Genomic DNA, 19,261 nt, shown 5'->3' with positions numbered 1-19,261 from the left:
GATTTGTATCACGATTTTCTTCAAATCAAGCGTGTGCAATGTTCTCATCATACAGTAACATTTACAAACATGACAGGAAATTACATCATACCAGGTAAAACTTGCCAGAACTCTAAATTAGAAGAATAAAACTAAAGTTAAGAATTGATTTCAGATGCATTAAGACGAAGAAATCTGATCATAAGTGTTGATCAGAAGTTATGCAACAAGAGAAGCCAACAATGTCTCTATATTTTCTTCTAGCTACACGGCCGAAACATTTGCCTGTGAGCGTCATTTCATGTTCAGGTCTTGCATTGTATCTCTTGAGTATGTTTAATAAAGTTACAACGTGAGATAACAACAATTGACACATTCGCGATGCTAACCGCTAGCATTCCTATTCAAAATCTCATAGACGTTAGCATCAAGCTAGCGGACTTTTCGGTTGTTTAGCATATGAGATGAATAACTTCTGTTTTGATGTCCGTTTAGTTTTACAGCTTCCTTTTATTAAAGACTGGACAAAGAAACTTCAGCTTCTTTATTGGAGGAAAACTGTGAGCTATCTGTCGAGCTGTGTATCAGGCTAAAGAAGTCACACACACACACACACACGGGCAGAATAGACGGCGTGCATGTGTGAATTAGTTGGCACAACAGCTCCTGGGTCAGTCAGGAGAAGCACCGCCAAAAACTGTGACTTTGGCGAGCACATTATCACGTTTTCTGAAATCGCGATTTCGATCAGTAAACGATAAATCGTTCAGCCTTACTTGGTGTTACAGAATCTATCGCCGATCCAGAACGATACTGACTCATTGATCCATGGATTCAAAGTCTATTTATGAATCACTCCATTCTTCAGGATCTACTCCAGTCCCTCGCATCGATCCTGAAGCGTAGCTTGGATTGATTGATTGAGTAGTAATCCAGTTTTTACTCCGTCACCAGATGAGTGGATCCCTGTGGCATTTCTTCTGTCATCGCTTCCTTCCAGCCTGTGTGCTGGTTAAACTTTTAACTTCTCCTCTGTTGGCTGAGCCTGTCCGAGGTTCGACTGTTATCTCAGTCATTAATACGGGGAGGAGAGGTGGACTGTAGTTTCCCATGGTCTGCATGAATAAGAAACACATGGTGCCGCTCCGCTGTGTGTTAACTGTGTGATGTGGTTATGAGGCCTGCGGGGTCCCTTTTCTTTTTTACCGCTCTGTTTGTCCTCCTGTCCGTCATCCTTCATGAGTGAGATGTTTGTGGAGATTTCCTCTGATCGCTGTGTTCGATATCGTCGGGCTCGTCGTCAGGACTAATTCCTGCACAGCTTAACTTGACATGTTTCCACTCTTACATAAGAAGCGGTTCAGGTCCTGTATCCGGCTCTGGGGGATCCTCTTCTTCTCCCCCGCATGTCTCCAAACCACCATCGGTCATGACTAATCCCTGGAGACCGGTCTGTGTGGACCGTGTTTCCCGACTTGTCTCACGTTACATTTCCTGATTTTCTCAGGAGTGTGAGGAACCAGATGCACGCCTCCACCTCACCGAAATGTGCAAATGAACAACGGTGACAAGAACCAAATGTAAAAAAATTTTTTTTTTTTTTTTTTAATAAACGGGACTGTTGACGTGTCGTCCTCCGTCCCTCTCGTGGTTCAGCGTGAGGCTGCTTGTGAAGGTGGCAGAAATGGCAGGAAGGATTTAGGAGGTTTACTAAATCAAATAGCTGCTGCGAGTGTTGGCAGGCAGCTCTAACAGGCCGTGTTTGACAGCCTTCTGAAAGTCCCGGCTCAGACTCGCACTCCCTCTAAGCCGCCGCTAATATGAATTTCATGAGAGACACCCTTTATCGCCGGAGAATATTTCATCTGAGACGTCTCCGAACAAGACTTTTCCTTCATTTTTTTTCCAGCGACAGTGTTACTTTTCCCTTTAAAACCCCCGGACATGGTCTGAATCTGTCATCAGGACTGTTCTGGATCCGGTTCCCTGCGTGTAATAAATTCAAGGAAAACCAGGAGTTTTATTATGTGTCTTAAGATTGCCTTTGCAGGTATTCCTGCAGTGACGTGTAAAATCCTCAACATCAAAACACGCTCAGTATTTACAACCTCCTGTCGTGTGAGGGAAGCCGAGCACGCGCTCAGTGGATTAGCTTCGGTTAGCTGCTCTCCGTGCTCCACAACCACGATGTAAACGAGTCACAGAGAGCTGAGGGCGTGTGGTCCGAGCAGGGCGGAGAAGTCGTGAAAATGAGCGTGGAGTTGTGTGTTGGCCGTGTGTGGTCGGACTCGCACGCTGATGGCAGCAGTGAGCACGAGCGTGGCAGGAGGTGTTAGCACTGTTAACGTTAGCCACCCTCGACCACCCTACTACGTTGTTCACCTGCAGACAGTTCAGCGTGTTTCTTACTTTTAGACAAATTGATTAAACATAATTCGTTTGTGTGTGTGTGTGTGTGTGTGTGTGTGTGTGTGGGGATTACAGCGACACTTTAAAGGGAGACGCAGCGATGATGACTAATGAACACAAAGCTTTTTGAAATATGAATAAAGGAAGAAATGACTGCGTCTGCTGTCGGGAAAACTCCCATTTTTTATGAATGGACTTGTTTTCCATTTTCCTGTGTGCAACTAAATAGTTCTGCAGCTGTGCACAGAACACACACACACACACACACACCTGGACACAGATTGATAACATGGATGTTTTTTCCGTCAGAGTAGAAAAGAATGAGTCAGAACTACAACATTGGATTATATTTAAAGTTTCAGATTGATAGCAGAGGCTAACAGCAGTAAATCCACTGCTCACTCCGTATCCATGATCACAGCGGGAGAGAGAGACAGCGAGTTACTCAGTGATGTAAGACTGCAGGGGACGAGTACGTGGGTGGACAATAATCTCCTATCAAGGACAGAAAGTTTGTATGTTTTTGTACAGTAAGGAAACGGGAGGCGTGGAGGGGAAGACGGCGAGCTGGAGTGAACGTGATCAGACTGACGCCGCCTCTCCGGCTGGTCGGCTGGTGAAAACGTTTTCCTGCCTGTCCTGCGCTCGTATTCTTGTAAACGTGATTGTGGCTTTGTGCGGATTATAAATGACAGACTTGTAATTCTGGTCGATCAAAATGACGGCGAGCCTTCAGATCTTTGGGTCACTGGTCGACATTTCACAGAATCTTTACATGAAGCGTCTGAAGCCTGAAACAAAGACAACCAGCCGCCCACACACTCGTCACTACGTTTGATTCGGCGCCCAAACGGCCTTAAGGCAAAGTTACCCGATCTGTGTACGAAATTGTCTTACAGAGTCCAGGAACTACTTATCCCACAATCCATTGCGTCTGACACCGATCCGTCTCACATGCGAAGTCGGTCGTCGTTATCGTGTTGATGCGGTTGTTGTAACATCTTGTATTTTGTATCGTGTGAATATAATAAGGGTGTGTTAGCGTGCTAGCAGGACACAGTGACGTCACTGTGACACTCCGTGATTGGTTGATAAAATCTGAGCTCATAAACCATCGTTTCACACTTATGACATCATAGCTAACAGTCAAATCAGCTACGGAGAAAGCAGATTGGGTTCTCACTTCCTGATCCTCGCTGTTGGACCCGGTGAACGGGAGGAAACAGAGGACATGCAGGCAGCCTCTCATTGGACCACACCTGCTGCTGCGTCTCTCTGTAATTACACTTTATGCAGCCACTGTAATAATGAGGACAAGAGGGACGTCGAGGTGATCATTACGTCTGAGGAAGGGAGACTAAACAGCAGTTTTCTTGAGGCAGACCGGATGAAGAAAAGCAGAGACATGAGTGGGTCAGAGCAGGTTTTATTACAGGTTCTACTGATGGGTGAGGAAGAGGAGGAGGAGGAGGAGGAAGACTCCGGGTCGTCCTGTGAGCGCCAGTCATTGTCGTCACGAGCTGCAGGAGAGAAAGCTATTTAAGGACACACACACACACACACACAAACACACACACACACACACACACACAGAAACCATCCCAGTTATTCTGCGTCTCTCGGGTGGGTTACTGTGTTTACTTTGGTTGTTTACTTCAAATCGTCCGGCTTGTTTTTTTTCACTCACCATGTCTGCAGCGAGTGACCTCAGAAATCCTCTGGATTCACATCTTCATGAAGTCGACGCAGTAAAGATGAATCTTTGCTGCGGCGCTGCACGTTACCATGTGACACACCAGGTTGTGTTGTTGTGACACGACACACAAAAACCAGCAAAGCAATAAAGCTTTTGTTTCAAATCCAAACTGTTTATTTTTAATATTAACATGATTTTAAAAAAAAACCATCACTGTGTTAATCGCTGTGTTGCTCGTGCAGTCGTGACAGTGGCGGCAGATTAAAGCAGTGCTGCTGGCTAACGTGTAGCCCAGTGGCCTAATCTCTGGATCTATTTTTAGATTAGAGGATGACGTAATGCAGCCGTCAAAAACAAAGGCATGCTCTGTGTGTGTGTGTGTGTGTGTGTGTGTGTGAGTGAGTGTGTGTGTTGCATGCATGTGTACATTCTGTGAGTGTGTGAAGCTCATTCTTCGGGGATTTGTAGTGAATGCTGTTTTTCATTTCTGTCACTCGGATTATTTAGTCCTGCTGAAGAAACAGTCATTATTTGGTGGATCCTTGAAAGGTTTTGGGATTAGATTTTTTTTAATTCAAGGTTATGAAAAAGTCTGATTTACTTCATCAAATCTGTTCTGTCCAGTTAAAATTTTTTAGTATTCCTTTTGTAGATTTGTCACAGTGTTGATGGCAGCGTTTTAAGTAAGCATGGCATTCAAAAAACTCTAACACATGTGTCGAGAGTAGAGCTGGCTAAACACTGAAGCTACAATGTCCATCACATGCAGAGCTGGCTAAACACTGAAGCTACAGTGTCCACCACATGCAGAGCTGGCTAAACACTGAAGCTACAATGTCCATCACATGCAGAGCTGGCTAAACACTGAAGCTACAGTGTCCACCACATGCAGAGCTGGCTAAACACTGAAGCTACAGTGTCTCTACATGCAGAGCTGGCTAAACACTGAAGCTACAGTGTCCACCACATGCAGAGCTGGCTAAACACTGAAGCTACAGTGTCCACCACATGCAGAGCTGGCTAAACACTGAAGCTACAGTGTCCACCACATGCTGACCTGTGTGAGAGGAGGGGGCGGAGCCAGCTCTCTGTGATGATTAGAGTTTAGACTGCAGTACTCATTCTAAACACTAGGGGGTCAGAGCTACATACTGCTCCTTTAAGATTAAAATACTGGGAAGTGTTTCATGATGTGCCAAAAACCTTTTTATCTTGGATTCACATCCATTCAGTCCCAAATCAAACGAAGCAAAACATGTTTCCACTTTGATTTTGTTCGGCTGTTAAAAAGTCTTAAACGTTTTTTTAAACTTTCACACACGGTGCATCACGTCCTGTTGAGTATGTATCAACTCAGGACTCCACTCTGATTCAAACTGTAGACCAGGTCCACTGTAGACTGGGTTCACTGTAGATCAGATTCACTGTAGAACAGGTTCACTGTAGACCAGGTTCACTGTAGTACAGGTCCACTGTAGAACAAGTTCACTATAGACCAGGTTCACTGTAGACCAGATTCACTGTAGACCAGATTCACTGTAGACCAGATTCACTGTAGACCAGGTTCACTGTAGACCAGGTTCACTGTAGTACAGGTCCACTGTAGAACAAGTTCACTATAGACCAGGTTCACTGTAGACCAGGTTCACTGTAGACCAGGTTCATTGTAGATAAGGTTCACAATAGAACAGATTCACTATAGACCAGGTTCACTGTAGACCAGGTCCACTGTAGATTGGGTTCACTGTAGACTGGGTTCACTGTAGACCGGGTTCACTGTAGACCAGGTTTACTGTAGACCAGGTTCACTGTAGTACAGGTCCACTGTAGTACAGGTCCACTGTAGAACAGGTTCACTGTAGATCAGGTTCACTGTAGATCAGGTTCACTGTAGATCAGGTTCACTATCGACCAGGTTCACTGTGGTACAGGTTCACTGTAGACTGGGTTCACTGTAGATCAGGTTCACTGTAGACTGGGTTCACTGTAGATCAGGTTCACTATCGACCAGGTTCACTGTGGTACAGGTTCACTGTAGACTGGGTTCACTGTAGATCAGGTTCACTGTAGACTGGGTTCACTGTAGATCAGGTTCACTATCGACCAGGTTCACTGTGGTACAGGTTCACTGTAGACTGGGTTCACTGTAGATCAGGTTCACTGTAGACTGGGTTCACTGTAGATCAGGTTCACTGTAGACTGGGTTCACTGTAGATCAGGTTCACTATCGACCAGGTTCACTGTGGTACAGGTTCACTGTAGACTGGGTTCACTGTAGATCAGGTTCACTGTAGACTGGGTTCACTGTAGATCAGGTTCACTATCGACCAGGTTCACTGTGGTACAGGTTCACTGTAGACTGGGTTCACTGTAGATCAGGTTTACTGTGGTACAGGTTCACTGTAGATCAGGTTCACTGTAGATCAGGTTTACTGTGGTACAGGTTCACTGTAGATCAGGTTCACTGTAGATCAGGTTCACTGTGGTACAGGTTCACTGTAGAGCAGGTTCACTGTAGACCAGGTTCACTGTAGACCAGGTTCACTGTAGACCAGGTTCACTGTAGATCAGGTTCACTGTGGTACAGGTTCACTGAAGACCAGGTTCACTGTAGACCAGGTTCACTGTAGAGTAGGTTCACTGTAGAGCAGGTTTATTATAGACCAGGTCCACTGTAGAGCAGGTTCACTGTAGACCAGGTTCACTGTGGTACAGGTCCACTGTAGAGCAGGTTCACTGTAGACCAGGTTCACTGTAGAGCAGGTTCACTGTACAACAGGTTCACTGTACAACAGGTCCACTGTAGAACAGGTTCACTATAGAGCAGGTTCACTGTAGAGCAGGTTCACTGTAGAGCAGGTTCACTGTAGACCAGGTTCACTGTGGTACAGGTCCACTGTAGAGCAGGTTCACTGTAGACCAGGTTCACTGTAGAGCAGGTTCACTGTACAACAGGTTCACTGTAGACCAGGTTCACTGTAGACCAGGTTCACTGTGGTACAGGTTCACTGTAGAGCAGGTTCACTGTAGAGCAGGTTCACTGTAGACCTGGTCCCTGCAGTCGTTAAGCTGTGTAGGTGTTTAGCGTGTCACAGGAGACTTGTCTGAGCTCTTACACGGCTGTGACCCAGCGTGACAGTCTGGACCCGTCTGGACCTTCAAAGACCTCAGAGAGTGTCGGAGTCAGCTTTCCCGCGTGTGTCGTAAAGCTTCGCCGGTCGTCTTGTCTCTTTGACGCTCCTCCGTGTTCTGTAAAAAGCAGAAGAACCCCACAGAGGGAACTCTTCAAAGGACCACATAAAGATGAAGGGAAGAATCGCCCCGCTGAGATCCTCTTTAACTCTGCCTTCATTAAACCGTCTCCGTGCTGATGGATGCTGTTTGGTCTGCTGTTATAAACCATCGGTCGGGTCAGAGTGCAGAACCATGTGAGAATCCAGGTCAGAACGTGTCGGACAAAGTCCCTCCTGTTAGGTTGTTTTGTTTTTTTTTTAGATTATTTATTTTTTTATTTTAATTTTTTTGTGGCGGATGACATGAAATCTTGTCCTGATGTTTCCAGCTTACAGACAGCTGATTGATTTAAAAAAAATAAAAATAAATAATAATAATAATAATAAAAAAAAAAAAAAAAAAATATATATATATATATATATATATATATATATATATATATATATATATATATATAAATAAATAACTTTTTTATTATTTTTTTTTAGGGCCTTTTGGATTTTTCGGGGCCGATATTGATATTGAGGGGAGGAAAAACTCTGATACCAATATATCAGCTGATATCCTTCTTGGATCTATATTCAAGTGATTGATAACTGTCTTTGAGGGACAAACACAACAAATACACTTGTATCCAGATCAAACATAGATATAAGAACAATATCAGCTCTCTCCCTAATATCAATATCGGCCCCAAAAATCTCCCATCGGCCGTCCGAGTTAAAACAATGTCCAGTCATTAAAGATGACCTGGTCCAGTTTTAGCTCTGCTGACGCGGTGGACTCTGTGAGATCATCGTCTTCTTCTTCTTCTCTGTTTGTTAGTGTAGCGTTATCTCTCTGGCCTGCGGCGCTTCACTGTCAGCCTGAGTGGAGCTCAGTCAGTCATCCGCCGCCTGAAACACAACAGGCTCCAGATGTCTGATAACTGCTGAGTGACAGTTATTCATTTGTTGTTTTTATTTATTCCTCTCGCCGTCTTTATATCGACAAAGGCGTTAAGGACCACTGATCGAGTCTCTGAAGTTAAAGACGCTCCATTAGGGTTGTCACAAAACCAGAACAGTCAAATCCACAGTATCCAAGTCCTGAGCTGCTTACATGAAAGATCCCATGTTCATGTTCCTCTCATGTCGTCAGTGTGAGAAACCTTCAGAGAACTCCCATCTCAGCCCGAACAGTTCATTTGAGCTGCTGTCTCTTTAAGGCCTGCACCCTTTCTGCTGATTGGCCAGCTCTCTGGAAGCCCTCGGGGGGGGGGGGGGGGGGGGGGGCAGAACGCTGCAGGGCTGCGGAGAACATATCAGAGGTTTAAAACAGCTCATGTCGAGGACCGAAGTCGTCTTGTGAAATTTTTGGTTTCTCATCAGGGAATTATCGTGTGATTAGCGCCCTCTGCAGGCTCGTCTGGGGATGACGCCAACATTCGTCTTCCTCATGATTTGCTCACGTTTAGCACGATCAGAACACACTGCAGGGGAGTTTTAAAATGGGGGTCAGCATAGGAGGTCAACTTTGCTCTCTCTCTAAAAATAACCTGACCTGAAGAAAGCGTTGATGCTTTTGGTTATTATGGATCATGAGCCTGTCAGAGGTTGTAAACACTTCCTGGTATTGAAATCAGAGGATCTGATTGGTGTTGACTGAAGGCGACTGTTTAAACATTTAAATGCTCGTGTTCGTCGAGGCCCGCTCCTCGGTGGTTTGTTGACTCTTTAAACCCTCCAGCCTGATCCGGACTGACTGAGGCCGAGCCAAACACACACACACACACACACACACACACACACACACACACACACACACACACACACACACACACACACACACACACACACACACACACACACACACACACAAACACACACTCTGCTGTGAGGAGTTGGCAGGGTGTGAAAAGGAGGCCAGCTGACCTGTGTTACCTGCCTTCTCTGGGGACGTCATCGGTTTCCATGAAGCCGCTCACTTCCTGTAAAACTTGAGGAGCGCTCAGCTTCAGCTGGAAGTGACGGAGAGGGAAAATATGTCGAACTTTTCTAGAAACAAACCGCTCCCAAACTCTTGTCCAATCATTCGTACTGTTTGAAACTGGACCAGAGCAAACAGGACCGAGTTAGCCCGGCTTCATCGAAAGGTGAAATCATTTTCCTGTAAAGCTCACTGAACATGAGCTGTAGACCACAGGTTGACAATAATACTGTAAGTCATGCAGCCGTTCTGTGATCAGTGATTATTGATGATTGATGGGATCCAGCTGACCTTTAACCTCTAACAAGCCTGTTTTTAAACTGTAGCTGAAGGTGACAAATGTTCAATTCAGCAAAAAACACAAAAAGTAAACTTTGAGCTAGTCGTTCCCTCTCTGGTCTGAAGGCTCTCCTGCTCCTTTATTCCCCCCCACCTCCCTCGGGGGTGAAAACAGAACATGTGAAGCTGCACTGCTTCATGTCAACGCTGGTAAAACAAACAAACATCAACAGTCTGGTCTTTGTCGAACCTGTCCCCTCTGGAGGGACTCTAACCCGCTGTGTTCCCGCCGGTTCAGTGCCCTTCCTGCGTCCTGCAGGCTCGCTCCTGGACCGATCATAAGAGGTTGTTTTAGGTCGTGTCGCTGCAGAAGAATGGCTCAGGGACCTTAAACGACTCGTCTTTATCCCGTTTGCTGCTTTAATTGCCTCGCTGAGCGGCGGCCAAATGTATGTTTGTCTTCTTAGAGAAGATCAGAGCCTGTGGCATTAAGAGGATGCCTAAAGAAGAATGTAGCTGCTCACAATCTCTACTTGGTCTGATTAAAGTGTGTGTTTGTCGGATTGGCCCGCGTTGATATCATTGGGCGGTTTAAAGGCCGTCATGCTTGAGTGTCTGTGTCGGAGGATTCACTGTTATTTCTCTCCTCTCGCTGACAGAATGAAGATGTCTGAGGCCGGGAGTTAAGAGCCTCCGCAGGAGAGAGCGTCTTCCAGGGCTGGGGCTGGACCCAGAGACCCCTTCCCTGGGGTGACACCCTCGCCCCCTCCTGGACCATGGGGGATGGAGCCGCCGGTGCAGCCGGAGGAGACGGGGTGAACAGGTCCCACGTCCTCTTCGACAGCTTCGTCCAGGCGTCCACGTTCAAGGGCACGCTCAAGGCCTTCCAGGAGCTGTGTGACCACCTGGAGGTGAAGCCCACCGAGTCCAGGGTCTTCTATCACAAGCTCAAATCTAAACTCAACTACTGGAAGGCCAAGGCTCTGTGGGCCAAGTTAGACAAGCGGGCGGGCCAGAAGGAGTACAAGAAGGGCCGCGCCTGTGCCAACTCAAAGGTGAGACTGGATCCAGGAAGCCGTGCAGCTCAGTGAAGGGGGGCCATTTATCTCATCCAGTTCAGTTTGACCTGACCCCTCCTCTGTTTGGCACCCCGGGAGCTTTTCTGAGGAAGTCCTCGAAGGAGAAGTCTCAGACAGATTCATCTTTAAGCTGCTGATTGGTTGTTTGCTCGTCTGCTCGTCTCGTCCTCCTGAGCTGAGCTTCATGTCGTTCCTGATTCAAAAAAGAAAACAACCGTTTAATGCTCGCTGCAGGACAGGAGACATTATTATTATTTATTATTATTTTTCCTCTTTATAAATTTATATTCCTCTAAGTCAGTCTGCTCGGTAACGGAGATACATGACTAACACTGGGGCAGAACAGGTACTTAGTTTCGGGCGTATCTGACACGTAAATGCTGTTATGTTTATTTTTTGTTTTCTTTACCTTTTAAGAATATCAAATAAAAAGTATGGAGGAAAAAATATAGAAACTGAGAGACTTCAGGAACGACCAAACTTAAATACAGATACGACTTTAAACATCCTGATCTGAATGTTTAAAATGTTTGACCTATCCTGTTATTTATCGTATCACGTTTGACAGATTATTTTATCTCAAGCAGCTCGTAATGGATAAAAGACAGGAGTGATCTCCTCCTTAAGACAGCGTGGGATGAAGAGGGTCAGTTCTCCTAATCGTCCCAGCTGTCCTTCTTGTGTCTGCAGTGTCTGATCATCGGTGCGGGGCCATGTGGTTTACGCACGGCCATCGAGCTGGCCTTCCTGGGGGCCAAAGTGGTGCTGCTGGAGAAGAGAGACGCCTTCTCCCGGAACAACGTGCTGCACCTGTGGCCCTTCACCATCCAGGACCTCAGGGGCCTCGGGGCCAAGAAGTTCTACGGGAAGTTCTGCGCTGGTGCTATCGATCATATCAGTGAGTGTCACACCAGCACGCGTCTTCTGGGGACACGTGTGAGGGTTTCATGCCTTTATCCTTTCTGTGTCGTCTTGAAGGTATTCGTCAGCTTCAGCTCATGCTGCTAAAAGTGTCTCTCCTGCTGGGCATTGAGATCCACGTCAACGCTGAGTTCAAGGGTCTTATCGAGCCCCCGGAGGATCAAGAAAGTGAAAGTAAGAGAGACTTTGTGTTACGTCTGTCAGCGGCTCCCAGCCGGCTCTGCTCACACATATTTTCCTGATTACACGCGCTGTGTTTTGTTAGGGATAGGCTGGAGAGCCGAGGTCCACCCCAGGACACACCCTGTCAACGAGCTGGAGTTTGATGTCATCGTTGGAGCAGACGGGAGGAGGAACACGCTCCCAGGCAAGGCTGCGAAAAAAGGACACACACACACACACACACACACACACACACACACACACACTGCACGTTCTGTCCGGGAAAAAAACAAGATTGTGATCTCACACTCGTGCACACGTCATGCTCCGGTACCTGACCTCACTTTCTCATGAATGAATGAGCACTTGTGTGTGTGCATCTGTGTGGAGCAGAATAGGAATCATTGAATTGTCTGTTTTCCTCACACACACACACACACACACAAACACACACACACTCACTAAAGGAACCCCCTGTGGAGTGAAGTACCATGACCCCTCTCTGTTCGGCTGACTGCTGCATCAGTGAAGGGAAGCAGCCGGCTCCCTCTGGGATCGCCATGAGCTGCGGTCACACAGCTCGTAACAGCAGACGTCTGTTGACATTGTCCTGAAGCATCTGTAACATCTGGGTCGCGTTCACAGAGTACAGTGTGTCGTCACGAGCGCCCCGGCCCGTTGACTCTGTTTTCACAGATCTTGACCTCGAGGCCTCGCTTCCTCCTTCTTCCTTGTGACTTTTTCCCGCAGGGTTTCGACGTAAGGAGTTCAGGGGCAAACTCGCCATCGCCATCACCGCTAACTTCATCAACAGGAACACGACGGCCGAGGCCAAGGTGGAGGAGATCAGCGGCGTGGCCTTCATCTTCAACCAGAAGTTCTTTCAGGACCTCAGAGAAGCGACATGTCAGTAAAATCACTCTTTTCTTCCCTCCAGAGTTAAAATAGTTTAAAATCCCTTTTTGTTTTTTGTTTTTTTAATTGCTATTTTTTTATTTATTGTTATTCTTTAGTGCTTTTTTTTATTACTATTTTTTAATTTATTATTCTTTAGTGCTTTTTTTAAATTGCTATTTTTTTTATTTATTATTATTCTTTATTGCTGTTTTTTTTAAATTGCTATTTTTTTTATTAATAATTATTCTTTATTGCTTTTTTTTATTGCTGTTTTTTTTATTTATTGTTATTCTTTAGTGCTTTTTTTTTTTAATGCTCTGCAGGTTTGCACTGTGGGCTGAGGGGATTCATCTGTGCTGTATGTTTAACATGGAGCATATTTGACAAATAAAATATGCTCCTCCCTACCTAAAAAACAAATGAAGGGGCGGAGCAGGGGCCAAATACACGGAGGCTTTAGTGATTAAAGCATCAATGATAACAGGTTCGATTCCCAGCCTCTAACACATTTATTCTATATTTTTCGGGCTTCTCTTCGGTTGCCCAAAAACTCCTAAAAAACAGAAGAACGTCGGATGTGAAAGTGCTTCTGTAAAGCTTCAGATTCCTGAGCGCTGTGTCGGTGAGATGAAGGTAAACAAACAGTCTGTCCTCGAACGGCTCATCTGATTAAAAAGCTTCCCATCAGACGAGCCGAGCACAGTTTGATGCTGACGTGACAGACACCCGGAGGCTTTGCTTCTGTGCTCTGAGTCGCGTAATGTTCTCCCTCTAACGACGACCCGGCGGCCAGCCGAAGCAAGAAGGAAAGACATTATGTTTGTAACGTGACAATGCGTCTCTCTCTCTGCCGCTCTCTGCAGGTATTGACCTGGAAAACATCGTCTACTACAAGGACGACACGCACTACTTTGTGATGACTGCCAAAAAACAGAGCCTGCTGGAGAAAGGAGTCATTCTGCATGTGAGTGATGGGACCGCTCTCTGCTGCACACGTGAACTGAAAGTCACACGTGTTTACATGCTGCTGATCTACTGTGTGAGTCCGACTCAGAGCGGACTTTAAACGTGTTTAGTCACAGAAGATTCGAGAGCGGAAGACTTCGAGGCTTCTTCGTGCTGCGTTCCAGCTGAACCAGGAAGTGGGAAATTCTGATTTCCCAGTCGGAAGCGTCGACTGGAACGCCTCCTGCAGTCGTGTTTACTAGTCGGAAAATCTGAGAAAATTTAGTTGCCCGAGTTAGAATCCAACATGGCCGCTACGTGCATCAACTGTTTAATGACCGTTTTTGTGTGTGTGATAGGATCATGACAGTTCTCTCTGTGCACGTGTTGTCATTTTATCGTCTGGCGTTAGCTAACCAAACAAAGGTGGTTGTGGACGACGCTCAGCTCGGGTGTGTGACATCATAAACGCCGAACAGCTCGATGATGTTCTCCAAGAATCGATTTAGCTCTCACATGTACTCCTTCAGTCGGCTGCAGAGCGGCGCGGGCGTTCCTGTGCCGGGATTTATCCCAGAAGTCCGAACGGGACAAAAGACATAGAAGCACGAGGAGACGCAGTTCGTGTGGCGTCCGCTTGAACGAGTCTGTTCACAGTTCAACGTACGGAGACAGTCGTGTGTACTTCCTTCAATAAGTCAGTTCTCCATTTAAATCCCATTATGGTTCCCGGACCTTCACTTCACTGTGCAGGTAAACAAGTCGACTGTCATTTAGTCGGTTAAGCTTTTCTTTTTACACACGATCACACGACCAGCTGCCAGCGCACACACACACACACACACACACACACACAGACACACACACACACACACACACACACACACACACACACACACACTCCACGCTGCTGTTTTCCGACTTCCACAGGAAACAGGAAAGAGCTTTAGTCATCCCAGCCACAGTGTGAGTGTTAAAAAACTTTTCATCGTTCCAAACTCAGAAACAGTCTTTTCCTCAGGTTATTTGAGCTCTTCCCTGTGCGTGTGTGTGCACGTCTGTGTGTGTGCGTGTGTGTGTGTGTCCTCACTGTGAGCTGACGGCGTTCACGTCTGAAGCCTGAGGGGATTGAAGGGTGTGCAGGCAGACCGAAATGAAAAGTCATAACTCACTGGAACAATAACCTCTGGAAGTTCCCCCTTTAATAAAAACGTCCGAGACATATCCTTTTATAGCAGTCATGTTGACTCGGCCCCGCCCCCTGAAGAGGGTGAGAGGAAGGAGGGGGGGGGGGGCATGGCAGAAATGTGCCGAGTCGTCACAAGTCTGACAATCCGCCCCCTCATACATTCACATGTTCCACCGGCCTGCCCGCCGTCAGCACCTCCTGCCACCCTGAGCTCCTCGCCGCCCTCTATGAAAACACGCCGAGGTGAAAGCCTTCAGTGATTCGCTGTGACATGTTGGAGGGACTTGTGAAGTGCACGCTTTATTCCATCACGAGTGTTTATCCAGGAGCTTTAAAGTGTTCCTCTTTCCCGATTCTCCTCTGAAACTATTTAGAGGAGGTTACATTGTTGAAATTGCACAAATACCATGGCACACACACACACACACACACACACACACACACACACACACACACACACACACACACACACACACACACACACACACTGCTCCAGCTCTGAGCACAGTTACCTCTAAAGCACATACAGTACGTTATCATGAAGCTTAGTTTAGAAGACAAAATAAAAGGCTCACAGAGTCGACACCGCGCGGCTTCTTCCGAGTCGTTTTGCAGCGATACCGTCATCACGCTCAGAGCAGCGATAGCTTATACCTCCTGTCTCCGGGTCGGAGTGCTCACACCGCTCAGGTTTCGATCGTGTGCAGTGACGTCGAGCTCGCGGCGTGGAAGAGGAGGTACAAATATAAGCAAGTGGAAAAAGAAGAAAATAAAAAACCAATTGATGAACTCTGGTCCTTGAAGGCTGCATGTGAGTCCTCGTTTTTAAAATTTGTTTGGATGACATTCGAGGGATCAGGAGCATCGAGGATGGAATCCTTCGTCTTCGTCTCCTTTAAGTCTGCGTTAGTCTTGTGTCGTGGTTTCGGTTTCGTTGAAACGTTTGTTCACCGTCTCCGGTGTCTCCTGCAGGACTACGCAGACACAGAGATGCTGCTGTCCAGGGCCAACGTGGACCAGGCTGCGCTGCTGTCGTACGCCCGCGAGGCCGCAGATTTCTCCACCAACCACCAGCTGCCTAAGATGGACTTTGCCATCAACCACTACGGCCAGCCCGACGTAGCCATGTTCGACTTCACCTGCATGTACGCCTCGGAGAACGCCGCCATGGTGCGCCAACGCAACGGTCACAAGCTGCTGGTGGCGCTCGTGGGTGACAGCCTGCTGGAGGTGAGGGGTTTCATGCATTTGTTCTTTTGAAACGCTCGAGTCCTCCATGTTGCCATATTTGGTGGTTGAATGCGGTCTTGGCTCTGCTCCTCAGCCCTTCTGGCCCATGGGCACCGGCATCGCCAGAGGATTCCTGGCAGCCATGGACTCCGGCTGGATGGTGAAGAGCTGGGCTCAGGGAAAAACTCCTCTGGAGGTTCTGGCTGAGAGGTGAGGATGAAGAGACACACACACTCCTGCACGCACACACACCCATGTTCTCTCTCTTCAAACACGCCGTTTTATCTCTAAGTGCTCTACCAGGAAATGTGCCTGTGTGTGTGTGTGTGTGTGTGTCAGTCCCACCTCTGCTCGCACTAAGAGCTTCTGTTAAGAGCTAAATGGAATGGGACTCTTTCTCTGCCTCATAACAGAGTTCATGTTTTCCGTGTTCCTCCCAACAGTAACGCCCCACATACTTTAAATGTTCTCCCTCTTCGCTTTAGGGAGAGTATTTATCGTCTGCTGCCCCAAACCACGACAGAAAACATCAGCAAGAACTTCAGTCAGTACAGCGTGGATCCCACCACGCGCTACCCCAACATCAGCCTTAACTTCCTCAAGCCCAGCCAGGTGAGTGGGACAGATTCTGTGTGTTTCAATGCACGCAGCAGGTTAACAAAGTCCGTTTGGGTTGACTGCTTTGTGCAAAGCAAGTGGTGCCCGGGAACATGAATTGATTCATGTGATAAAGAGATTCTTGGGTAGAGATGGCTCAGAATAAGAACAACAACAATAAAAGACATTCAGACTTGTTCTGTAGCTTTAATGACAGACCAGCACACAGAAGGGTTACAGCGCCACCATGAGGACAGTCTGGTCCGCTACACTAAACTCCTCGTTACGAAGGAGGCGTGGCCAAACAGCACTGTGTCAAAACATTTTCTTCTTTGAAGTGATTAAATGTAAATAAATAATTTAATAAACCGATATGATTTGATTAGGAGTTCAGTGGGGGGAAAAAATATAATATGATAAATTAGAAAAATGAATAAGAGGAGTAAAGGAGGTTTTTATTGAATCATTTCTTCTGTCCCCGCCCCTCTCCTTCCTTCACCATGATTTAGGATGTGTGTTCATTGTGTGCGTTCGTTGCAGGTGAGGCATCTGTGCGACACGGGAGAAACCAGAGAAATGCGCATCGAAATTGAAAACGTGATCAACTCCTCGACTCCCAAGCTGGCCAGGAACGGTTTGTATTTTTGTGGCACGTCGATAAAAAAGACTAAAAACACGGCGAGGAGAGGAGGCTGTTTACTCTGCAATCTTTGATTCTCAAATGTAATCATCAACTATTTTCACTCCAGACAACTTTCTGCTTGACAAGCAGTTACAAGGTAACACGAAGCCCAGACGCATGGTGTGGATAGTTCATGCACACGTTTACCTGCCGTGCACTAAAAGGGTCCATGATGTGATATGTGCATACTAACCCAACCTTACATGCTGTCCTTTAAGCCTCCTGGTTAAATTCAACACATATTGTCCTTTTAAAGATCTAAGATGGATCCAAAGGCGACTGGACCAAAAGCGGAGTCCACTTAGACGATTTTGATTCTCCTCTTCCGATCAGACTCAGAAAAAGGCCCGACTATCTGATGCTTCCACAGATTCTCTTATTTTTTGTATTTGAACCTCGGACGGCTTGACGAGGACTGAATTGTGAAGTGTCAAGTGAAACGGAACCATTGCCACTCGGGAAGCACAGCCAACGTAACCATGGCGACGACAGCAAAAAACACAAAGCACAACGCTAGACGGACGTCAGAGTGTCCCGTTAGACGAGTCGCGCTCAAACAGTCGAGATGTTTACTGTCATGGATCCACACGCTAACGGCTAGCCACGTCTAGCGTGAGCTCCTCGTTTGCTCACTCTTAAGTTGCCTTTGAGCAGGCGAGATGACGTGTTTTGTCTCCACACACTATAAGAACCAAAACTGTGACTCTGTCATGATTTGTGGTCATGTGTGGACTTTGTCACTGTTTGAAAATCCTTTCAGATTTAAACATCTTTGGGTCCACTTACCTTTTGTACCATGACCATGTGGATGACTGAGAGCTGACACACATTTAAACACTTCTGCATCCTCTCCTAACATCTCACTTGCATCCTTTACATCCGTCTCTCTCTCACAGTCATTGATCTGTGTCCTTGCTGGCTGTTTGAAACCTGCACTAACATGAACTATAACCGCTCAGCTGTGCCCGAACAAGACCAGTTTACATCCAGATCCAGTTTAATCTGCCCAGTTAAACCAGACCTTTCATTCTCTCTCTCTCTCTCAGAATCCATAGCTCGATCCAGTAAGCTGCTGAACTGGTGCCAGAGGCAGACGGAGGGCTACAGGAATGTGAACGTAACAGACCTCACCATGTCTTGGAAGAGCGGCCTGGCTTTGTGCGCGCTCATAGACCGATACAGACCTGATCTCATGTGAGTTTTTTTCAATCCTATGCATGCATGCTTTGGAAAATGTGTCCAACTCTGCAAGCAAACATGGGCAGCTCTGCAGGGTGAAAGGGTTAACTCTGCGGCTGAGTTTGGAACGGCCGGCCTGCTGGGTTTATTGTTTGAGAACAATGTTTACGACCTCGGTTATTCGCTTGTTTATCACTGTAAACGAGGTGACAGCTACCAGTCATAGTCTCCTCTTAACTTCCTGCCTTTTCTCCCACACACACACACACACACACACACACACACACACACACACACACACACATAGACACTGTACTTACCCTCACACACTGGATAAACAACACAGTCTCCATCCACGTCTAATGTAGTTTGTTTCCCTCTGGAGGCAACGTAGCAATTACCATCATCAGCTATTAGAGTCTGTGTGTGTGTGTGTGTAAGTGTGTGTGTGTGTGTGTGTGTGTGTGCTGTCTGACCTTTACAAGGCTGTGCAGCAGTAGTCTTTGATGACCACATGGTGGGAGGAGGAGGTACCTTTGTGCACGCAGAGGAGGCAGTTTGAGAGAAGGGTGGAGTTTTAAAGCTAATGCTGCAGAGTGGGTCTTTACATGCAGCTGAGACGTATCGATGACCACTGTTAATGGTCTTTCTGAGCCGCGCTGTAATGACATTTACAGTAATGCTTTCCACCACACGCAGCAGCTGCAGAGATGTTTCCGGATTAACGCTAATTGCAGCAGCAATAACGGGTCGTTTCCATTTTATCCCTGCACGATAAATCCAAAAGTCTCTGCGATGGTTACATGTGTAAACCC

General features: G+C 46.7%; 1 protein-coding gene across 9 annotated transcripts in view; it reads left to right on the top strand.

Moving 5' to 3' along the window:
- The window catches only part of mical3a (microtubule associated monooxygenase, calponin and LIM domain containing 3a), a 44,913-nt gene that overhangs the window by 12,289 nt on the left and 13,363 nt on the right, over positions 1-19,261 (top strand). For all 9 annotated transcript variants that reach the window (XM_079345997.1, XM_079345999.1, XM_079345998.1 and 6 more), the window contains exons 2-12: positions 10,225-10,620; positions 11,335-11,542; positions 11,623-11,739; positions 11,831-11,932; positions 12,478-12,633; positions 13,488-13,588; positions 15,731-15,988; positions 16,083-16,198; positions 16,474-16,600; positions 17,126-17,219; positions 18,314-18,461. In XM_079345997.1, the coding sequence (XP_079202123.1) occupies positions 10,342-10,620; positions 11,335-11,542; positions 11,623-11,739; positions 11,831-11,932; positions 12,478-12,633; positions 13,488-13,588; positions 15,731-15,988; positions 16,083-16,198; positions 16,474-16,600; positions 17,126-17,219; positions 18,314-18,461 (1,706 nt within the window). In that variant the 5' untranslated portion in view covers positions 10,225-10,341. The remainder of the gene's footprint in view (positions 1-10,224; positions 10,621-11,334; positions 11,543-11,622; positions 11,740-11,830; positions 11,933-12,477; positions 12,634-13,487; positions 13,589-15,730; positions 15,989-16,082; positions 16,199-16,473; positions 16,601-17,125; positions 17,220-18,313; positions 18,462-19,261) is intronic.

This window comes from Symphodus melops (genome assembly GCF_947650265.1).
Source record: "Symphodus melops genome assembly, chromosome: 6".
NCBI classification, from domain to species: Eukaryota; Metazoa; Chordata; class Actinopteri; order Labriformes; family Labridae; genus Symphodus; species Symphodus melops.
The sequence above is the reverse complement of the archived record's forward strand: the minus strand, read 5'-3'. Positions and strand labels throughout refer to the sequence as shown.